This window comes from Pollicipes pollicipes, unplaced genomic scaffold (assembly GCF_011947565.3).
Source record: "Pollicipes pollicipes isolate AB1234 unplaced genomic scaffold, Ppol_2.1 Scaffold_2555;HRSCAF=2994_pilon_pilon_pilon, whole genome shotgun sequence".
Lineage (NCBI taxonomy): Eukaryota > Metazoa > Arthropoda > Thecostraca > Pollicipedomorpha > Pollicipedidae > Pollicipes > Pollicipes pollicipes.
Window position 1 is genome coordinate 27,471,234 of NW_023596136.1, and position 9,892 is coordinate 27,481,125.

Here is a 9,892-nt window from a genome sequence, read left to right on the forward strand (position 1 = left end):
TGGTGTTTACCGTCCGGCCAGGCCCGGTCAGTGGCCGCCAGCCCATCCCGGCGCCGTAAACAGAGAGGGGAGAGACGGACAGAAATACCCTGCAGGCCGGCGGCGGCGACCGCCCGGCCCGCCGGCCGCAGGTCGGTCTGTGACGGTGCCGGGCGCGCCGCTGGACCGCGAGTGGCGCATGCCGAGCAGCCGCCGCTGTCAGCGGCGCGGCCGGCAGGCCACCCGTGCACCTGCTTACCACGAGCGTCAACGCTAACAATCACCACTGCGCTGCCGTTGCTTCCAGGAATGGGTGGAGGAGACGACGTGGCAGTAGCAGGAATGCCCGAACCAGCTACCCCACCTCCTCCCAAGTAGCCTATAAATTCAACTCTCACTTGCTGATGCCCTGATCTCAGCACCCCCTCCCCCCCCCCCCGACTTAATTCCATTTGGGCGGAGAAGGATTTTTTCAGCATTTTAGCATCCGACATTTTTATTGCGCAAAATTGCGGGTGCACCTTTGTTGTATCAAGCAGCACTGGCTAACACCCCCCCCCCCTCCCGTGCCATGATTTAGTGGTTTGTGGGATGGAAGGTAGCAATATATAGGAGGCTTGTTTTTTAATACTTGTATGTATGGGTCAACGAAAGAATGGACTATACGTTCATATATATATATATATATATATATATATATATATATATATATATATATATATATGTGTGTGTGTGTGTGTGTGTGTAAGTATATATATATATGTGTATACATGTGTATATATATTTTTGTATTTATTTATCTATTTATATAGACATATCAGGAAAGGAACCAAAACAATGCTGCCATCCAGCGGCAACGCTGGCTATCGCACAATGCTAGTATGAGCTCTGTCAGGAGAGTCGCACACTGCTCGCACAGGGAAAATGTTTAGACATTGGACACCTTTGAGTGTCGCCAAGGCCAAACTGCAATAGCGTGTCGCCACTGCATGGACCGACCGATGCTGGGACTTCTGTTCGTGTTTTGCGGGCATGCAGAGACGATTGAGTTGATATCATGTTACTTTGCACAGTTCTGGAAATTCACGAAGTTCTGGGTTGCCTGTGCTAAAATGATTTTTCAGGTTTTGATCGAAGAGCATCATCAACATCAGTGCATGACATAAATTAAAGACCCGCTGCTGGGATTTGGCCACGGCGCTGCTACACAGCAACGCTTTCAGTCGTCGGTTCGCGTCGAGCCATCGTTCGCCTAACGTCCTCACGATAATCGGTCAGTGACATAAAATAATATACATCGTCAAACACGGAACACTTTCGTAGTAAATCAGTGGACAGGACGGACTAATAAATGCTCAATTGGGGGCCGTATCACACAGCTTTTGGCCCACGTTTATGTTTTCTTGTGCTGTGCTCCATATGGATATACAATAGACTCCGCGTGATCCAGCACGCATGCTGAGAAGAAAACGGGATGAAATTACAAATCCTTGCACACTGCACGAGGTTAGTTTCACATCTTAGGTTAATTTCAAATAATTTTTCCTTGTGGTTTACTCCCTATGTATATGCATATATGTATATGCCTCCGCGTGCTCCAGTACGCATGCTAAGAAGAAAACGGGGTGAATTACAAATCCTTGTACTCTGCACGAGGTTAGTTTCACATCTAGGTAATTCAACGACACGGAACGCTCTCTTTATGTAGATGGCAGCACAGGAAGGCTCATCCCCTGAGCAGCATGCGAGGATCATTAGTCTCGGTTTCACTTCCAAATGCTTCTTAACAACTTCATCATCCTTTTATCCTTTCATAGGTGAGTGAAAAGCAGACGTTCAACTTCTGATATCATTCTTAAATAGTGCTTCATGGATTGCTTCAAATTCAGAGTCGGTTCAAGAACACAAAATCCAGCGTCACAACCACCCAAATGATATCGATCGTAAGCAACAATGGCTAAATGACGTGGCTTTCCATGCTATCTGTTTTGTTTATATATGCTGCGTCAAAATGGTTAATACCCACCCTAAGTTTATTATTTTTACTTATCCTCATCCTCCATGCTGCATCCTCGCAACACCTTTTTCCACGATAAGCTATGTGCACCAACCATGAGCAGGGCCGGACCAAGGTTTTCCTTAAACAAGAGACCATACTTCATTGTGGTGTGCCATGCATCTTGGTATCCCATCGCCTCACAAAGAGCTCCCCGGATTTCGGCCACTTTATTTCCAGATTCTATCTTTTAACTGATAAAATATCTTTCGCCGGAATGGTCCAGCCGACTGATATATATATATATATATATATATATATATATATATATATATATATATATATATATATATATATCGGCTCATTTCTTATTTCCTTATTTTATAGACTTATTTCCAAAGGTCACTTTTTTACTTTTAAGTTGAACTTGAAGATTTAGGCCATCTGTGGCCCAAGTGCCATTAGGGGAAGGGGCCCCCGTGCGGGTAAGTCTTGGTGATTGTAAACCCAGGAGCATGTGGTTTTTCCCACTATGAACCACGCTTCTTCATCACATAACCCTGAAATGGTCGCAACAGACCGAAAGGGCTCTTATTCGAGCCAGTGCGATTTAATCGTTTAAATCTGCGCTACCTAGCTCGCGTGACGTTTCGTGGTTTTCAGCCACGTTTAAGCGATGCACGTGTGTTGATATTACCATGGCAGATGCCGACACCGTAACGACGCGCCCAGTCTAGCCCAACGCTCTAGACGGTAGATTGAAAGCGAGATAGTGAAGTGGATACTTTTGAGCTGTGCAGCTAAACGCTTTAGAGGAAACGTGTTTGCTTCCTCGTAATGTGTGTAATCCGCAATAGGCTGTTACGTGATGGGCAAATAGCCGCTGCCCCCTTCACTTTGGCGCCTTTTCAGCACTCAAACCGTTCATTTTGGAGACAACCAAAATCGGGGCTTAGCCCGACAGCAACCATCACATCCACAGGGATAATCACCTCGATGCTGTCACAACACAAACGAGGGAAAACACCGGACAAAAGGGTGTGAGCTTTCGCATCAGATCCCCATAAAGGTACACAGGTCTCGACAATTGTTATTGACAGTCTGCGAAATATGACGGACAAAACTGTGCATCACAGCATCTGTCACTGACGGTGCATCACCTCAGTATACCACACATCAAGCACCAACACGGGGCCATTTTGCTTCAGCTGTCGTCGATGAGGAAGTCCTGTATCTCCGCGCGCATCCTCTCCAATCGGCTCCTGGAGGTCACCTCGTTCCACACGAACGGCGGCAGATCACCCACATCAGACATGTCCCTGACCATCAGCTGACACCCGTAGCACAAACAGCTCAACAGCTGGGCGCGCAACACCTCCCCGGACACAGGATCCGGACGAGCCGCATTCCTCCCCGCAACACGCTTCACCGCTACAGCGTGAGTCTTCCAAACTAGAGCTTCCCTCAGCACCGACAGATGGCAGGGTGGTGCCAACCGCGGCGGCGCTGGCGAGCTGGCCAGGGTCGAAAGTGGCTGGGCCCGAGGCGGAGACCAGCTGAGAAAAGCGTGTGGCCTGCAGAGCCGACGCGGCGCCGCCGCCCGTGTCCAGCGGCAGCCGACAGAGGGCGCAGTCGGCCGCGAGCGCGCCCACTGCCGCCAGCTTCGTGCCGGTCCGGTACACTGTCGACACGGTGGCCGGGAAGTCGGCCTGCAGACCCTGTACGAACGCCTCGGTGGCGCGGTCGACGCTGGCGTCGGCCGGCGTGAGCGTGTCCAGCCCGCCGCCGGCCACGAACGGGACGCCGCGGTGGTGCGCGAACAGCGCTACCTGTTTGGCGGACAGCTCGCGCAGCGGCCGCAGCAGCAGGAGGCCGCTGTGCCGCTCGTCGGCTAGCGCGGTCAGCTGGTGCGCGTGTGCGCCGCGACCGCCGGCCAGGTCGGCCAGCAGCCGAACAGCCAGCCGCGTTTCGGTTTCGGCCAGCAGCAACAGGTGGCAGTCCAGCTGTCGCGCGGCGCGCGCCAGCAGCTCACCGCGCAGCCGTGCCAGCAGCTGCTCGCGCGCCGTGGTCGATCCGGCGGCCTCCCAAAGCTGGAGGAGCCGCTGGCGCAGCTGCTCCGAGTCGGCCGGCGTCTCTCCGCCCACGCCGGCCGTTGACGCCGTCTTCTGCTGCGCGCCATCCAGAGTCGCCGTCTGCGGCGTCTCCCCCTGAGAGACGTCCGGACTGGAGAAGGCGGCGTGCGTCACCCGCTCCGGCGGCAGGTGGACGGGCTCAGCCACGGGTGCGCCGTCGGGCGTCAGCACCCACTCCAGCGCGGCCCGGTACACGGGCACGTCGTACTCGGCGGCCAGCTGCAGCACCGACGCCGGCGCCGCGCCCGCCAGCAGTGTCGACTCGTCCACGTGCAGCAGGTGGGGCTGCAGACGCAGCTGCCTGCTGCCCGGCTGGTCCAGGCCGTCGCGCAGCAGGCGCGCCAGCACGCACGAGGCCGGGCCGCCGGAGAAGGCCAGCAGCGCGCGCTCGCCGGGCTTCAGCAGGCGGGACTTGCCCAGCGTCGAGCGGAACTTGTGTGTGACGGCCGCCAGGAAGCAGCCGCGGCAGTAGATGTCGTTGACGCGCAGTAGAAGGACAGCCGGCTCCTCGCGGCACTTCTGGCAGAGCATCGGTCTGCCACTGGGGGTTACAGCTGATGATTTCAGCCGGTCTGCCTCCTCCTTGGACCGGATATCCTCCAGGTCACCCTCATCTATGCTGCACATGTTGACAGCCTGACAGCAGAGAAGTGAGAGGAAATGTTGGGCATGTAATGCCCCTTTTAATGAGAGGGAGCAACTCTAAAAATATTGATCAATTTAACATGGAATAATCAACAGAGACATAACTACATAGTGCCTCAAAGACACCAGCCCCATTCCTAACCGACTTCATGACAGCCAACAATATGCACATGCCACATGATGAAATGTTAACAGTTCCAAATTCCCTGCAGACACAAAAAGAACATCAAGGACATGTGATGATGTTCAACAAATTATTTTTGGGTGTCTATGGCACCTTACATCTGAGTTAAATGATGATTTAAATTTAGGCCTCTCCAGAGTGAAACTCCACATATACCCATCAGAATCAATGCAATTTTCATTTCAAAATATTAAGTCATGGAAGCCATGTTAAACATACATCAATGACTAAACAGGATACATCACACCAAAAACCAGTATAGCATATAAATCAATGTAGATACAAAACTAGATGAATATATGTGATTTAACTCATTCTTCAGGCAGCACTCAATGAATGGTCAGGTGAACTGATTCATCAGGGCTTTCATCTCACAATTTCATGAAAGACTTTGTTGGGAAAATGTCACTGAAATTAAAAATTTTGGCACAGTTCTTTGCCACTTGGGCAAGCCACCCCAAAAGCAGCTGTCTCACATAAAAGTATTGCTTAAAACATGACAGAAGCTTGCAGGTTGCACCTTTAAGGTGATGAAAACAGTGGCTATGTTACCAGGTTCATCAAGCTCAATGGATTTGAAAACTGCTTTGAAGACACATTTTTAGCTCATTCTAGGAAAAATACAAATAGAACTGCTTGATATGTCTAATCCTTTCAAAACATGATTCAGTTTATTTAGCATTATTCAATTATTTCTAAACCTTGCCATAATTTTGCTCAAGTTCTCACGACCAACACCAATGAATAGTTTTCGCACCCATTGGATGCACTAAATGAACCTAAAAAACCTTGTTAAGACTTTTGCGAATTCGTCAAATGAAAATTGCATTTAACCTGAAATAATTAGCTACGTCAAGGAACGCCATCGACATAATAAAGGTCAGCTTTACACAGCACTGACAATAAAACACGCCACACTCGTCCGACCCGCCTCACGCCCAACGTACACGAGAACGTGGAGCGGACGCAGCACACACCAACGCCCCACCGCCCTCATCCACGCTTCCGGACAAACAGTTCCGCCACGAGATCTTGCATCGTGCACAAGGCACCGTCGGTGCCGCGTCATATGAGGATCGAACACGGCAGGATACCACTAAAGGTGGTACAAGGAAAACCTTTGCTCTCCGGAAGGAAATAATAATCTCAGTGGTTCATGTATGAATACCTTCAAGGTGGTATAATGACCTTAAAGTACAATTTATGCCTAGATACTTTACATGGTCTGTATTATGAAAATTATCAACAAAAAAGCACACCTATGGGTATAACTTTTTCCATTTGCTTTCTTTTGTCCTTCACTTTGTGGTTGACGTGCTACCATATCTGTCGCCTTTCCTTGTTGCCATTTATTGCGTTATAGCGACAAAATATTGCTCACGCGAATCGTGGATCGTGAAGCCGGAAGAATGGTTCGATGAGTTGGGTCCGTTCATGAACTCTATGGGTGAATTATGTGGTACCGCCATCGGAAGCATTGCACTTCCTAAATGGTGCGAATCAACTGTATCTAGTGTGAAACCCTTACAATATTGATGTCGGTGGTTGCCAAAGATAGTTTCAAGTACCCAAAGCGCCTTTACAAGCACTTGTGGACCGTCTAATTGCAAATAATAGTGTTAAGGCACAACCGTCACCTGCACAGTTTGCATCAACTGACGCGAAAATCTGCGGTGCGGGCTATAGCTAAATTGGCAAGACAGGGAAGATTGCGAACTCTTTCAGCTGATTGTCATCTGACGTCACGAAACCACAAAACCATTGCCAACCTTATGACAGTTCCACACTGGACCACACGGGACCGGACGACACGGAACGGAACCAAACGGAATCAGACGGAACTGAACAAAGCCGAACTGTATCAGACGGACACGATGGAGCCGGATTGGAACACAATGAGACCAGACGGGACCGGATGGCACTAGACGAACCGGGCGGGCCGGGTCGGCCGGGTGGGCTGGGAGGGTCCGGCCGGACGGACAGACGGACTGAACAGACTGGGCGGATTGGACGGATTGGACGGACTGAATGGAATGGGTGCATGGGATGAGCTGGATGGCCTAAATAGACTGGATGCGAGATAGCGACTCTCGAATTGCCGAGTCAGACCGGACGGGATCAGACGATATCGGACGCCATTGGGCGTGGCCGATAGAAACCGGACAGGACAGAACGGGACCAGACGAAATCGAACGGCGCCAGATGGAGCGCTTATGAGCCCAGACGGCATGACCGTAAGTGACCGGTCTGGACCGGGCGAGGCGACACAGGACTGGACCGTGCCGCACCTGACCTGACGCGATGGGACGAGACAGGACAGTATGGGACAGGACGGGCTGGACGGCACCGGATTAGATCAAGCCAAGTCAGACAGGGCTGAACGGGGCCAGACGATCCTGAACAGGACCAGATAGAACCAACCAAGGCCAGATGGCACCAGATGGGGTCAGGCGGGCTCGGTCTGGTTCCGTCCAGTCCGTTCTGTTCCGTTCGGTCCAGCTCGGTTCCTTTTGGGGACGTCCCTTGCCGTCCGATCCCGTCCCATCGCGTCATGTCCTGTCTGTCTGGACCCGTCACGCTCCGTCCAGTCCAGACCGATCCCGGGTCTCGTCTGGTTCCATCCGATCCCATCAGGCCTGGTCTAGCCCCATCCGGTACAGTCCGATCCTGTCTAATTCCGAATTGTTTTATCCGGCACCGGCTGGCCTAATCACGTTTCATCCTGTTCTATCTGGTCCTGTTCTGTAACGTCCAGCCCCATTCGGTACATCCTGTGCCGTCAGATTCCATCCGATCCCGTCCAGTCACATCTGGTCCTATTCGGTTCGGTTAAGTCCAGATCGGTCCCGTCCGGTCGCTCCCGATCTCTTCAGACCCAGTTCTGTTTCATCCGGCTCCGTCTGGTCACGTCCGGTGCCGTTGGATCCCATCTGATCTTGACTGGTCCTGTCCGGCTCCGTCCGGCCCCATCTGGTCCCATCAGGCCGCATCCAATTCCATCCGGCTCTGGCTGGTCCCATTTGGTTTGGACTTTGACCTGGTCCCGCAACGTCCGTCTTGCCTCACGACGTACCATCCGGTTCTGTCCTGATCCGGTTCCGGTTCCGTCCGGTTGTATGATCCCGCTCTGGTCGGCTGCATGGCCCCGTTCTGTTCTTACCGGTTCCTTTCGGTCACGCCTGGTACCGTCTGATTCTGTCCGATGTGGTCAGGCCCCTTCCGGTTCCGTCCGGTCCTATCTGGGTCTATCATCTCGTCCGGTTCCATCCGGCCCCGCATAGTTCCAGTCCCGGTGGAGCTCGCCAGACCGGCGGTGGTTTTGTGACATCACAATATCGTCAGCTGTAAGCGTTACGGCGTTTACTCTCACCACATTATCAGCTGGCAGCCTCACATCGGGTTTTTTTGGTGGGTTGATGTGATTTCGGTGATTGGCGGGGGTAAGGCAAACAACCATTCATCGGTGTTATATGACACAGTGCTAAACAAGATGAGGGCAATATTCATGAATATGCGGTGCATGAAATGATACCACTTTTGTTGGGTTGCATGCTAACTATGGCCAATTCAAGCCGTTTTAGGAACTGCGGGACCTACGCTAGTGATGCACAGTCTTTTTCATTTTATAGAATAATACGAAGTGAAGGAAAGCTTTTGGGCATTTACATTATATCTATTGTTATCCATTTTGTTTGGTGAGGAACAAAGGTAACAGAGCCCGGCAGATGTGTGGCAATTTAAATAAATATTCTGTATGACTTGCTTGCTGGGGTGACTGATGTTGATGCATATACTGTACATACTATTATAGCTTATTAGTTAAATGCTGAAATCACCACTTTAAGGTATTACATAAGCTGGGATCCTGTCTGAATTAATAAAGTTGCATCCAGGGGAAGGGCAGATCCAGAGCACAGTTGTGTGCTTATGGCTGAGCATTCAGTGCTAGTTTTGGGTATACAGTGAAATGCCTCAATGTTAAAAATATTGTTGAACCCCACTAAATTATATTAGATGTTGCATTCAACAATGTTTTTTAGTGAAAGCAATCTATGTTTTCTGAAAATCCAAGAAAATGGCATCTTCCACCACACTTTGGCTATCCAGGGAATGTCTTAGTCCCATGTCCCTCTTGGATTGAAGGGTCACAACCAAGCCAAATATGATCAGAGATATTGCCCTTGTGCAATGACATGTCATACTGTGGTCCATGCCTAGTGCCAGGCCCTTTGACCTATAAAAAATAAACAAGAAGAAGGGATGCTGGATGGGATAACATGATGGACAGGTTTAGTTTAAAATCATGCTATTTTAAAAAAAGCCTTCTTTGTCTTAAGCTAGGTGCTCTTCATTTATTTTGTCATAATAAGTTACATGTCTGTTATTCATTTTGCATGTCTAGCTCAATTAGGAGACAAAGGATGTTGCATGTGGGGGATGTCACTAGTGCAAGGGATTCAAATTCACAGGTCCCAATTAGGTGCAAACATATTGTAGTCCTGTGAATAGCAGGATCCTAAGAATGAGGACTTGGGCCCTGATAACCAAAATCAAAACCCTGGAACCATACAAAAACATAAAGTCATGATCATTTGTATTGAAATATGAAAATGAATATATTCAACATCCTCTGAATAAACACCTCCCATAGATGAGCTAATGGCCACACATGTATATTACTTTTGCATCTGAGCAAGTTGTTATCCTCCCTTTTACCACATTAGTTTGAGATTCCATAAAAATATTTGTATATCATGATACTGTGTTTCCTTAGCTCTACCATGTGTATATACATATATCAAGAGAAGTGTATGCACAGATATATACCATGTGCTCAAGACTTAGTGCAAGATAATCAAGGGAATCTATCTTCAAGATTGATTCTCTTATCAAAGATGATGATAATAATGTAAAATGAGGGCATGCCCAGTAACAATCTGCATGTGTTGGCCACTG

At 49.8% G+C, this 9,892-nt stretch overlaps 1 protein-coding gene across 2 annotated transcripts; it reads right to left on the bottom strand.

Annotated features, from left to right (window-relative positions):
- Positions 1 to 2,623: 2,623 nt before the first annotated feature.
- Positions 2,624 to 5,983, bottom strand: Ctu2 (Cytosolic thiouridylase subunit 2). 2 transcript variants are annotated; one of them, XM_037227329.1, is made up of 2 exons: positions 5,934 to 5,983; positions 2,624 to 4,743 (listed from the first exon to the last, which is right to left on the bottom strand). In XM_037227329.1, exon 2 carries the CDS (start codon positions 4,732 to 4,734, stop codon positions 3,283 to 3,285), a length of 1,452 nt encoding a protein of 483 aa, XP_037083224.1. In that variant the 5' UTR covers positions 4,735 to 4,743; positions 5,934 to 5,983; the 3' UTR covers positions 2,624 to 3,282. The 2 variants fall into 2 exon arrangements, with proteins under 2 accessions (XP_037083224.1, XP_037083217.1); XM_037227322.1 differs by having other exon boundaries at positions 5,884 to 5,966.
- Positions 5,984 to 9,892: the final 3,909 nt, after the last annotated feature.

Excerpts from the sequence above, each read along its gene's own strand:
- Ctu2 (XM_037227329.1), bottom strand. The coding sequence starts at position 4,734 with ATGTGCAGCATAGATGAGGGTGACCTGGAGGATATCCGGTCCAAGGAG.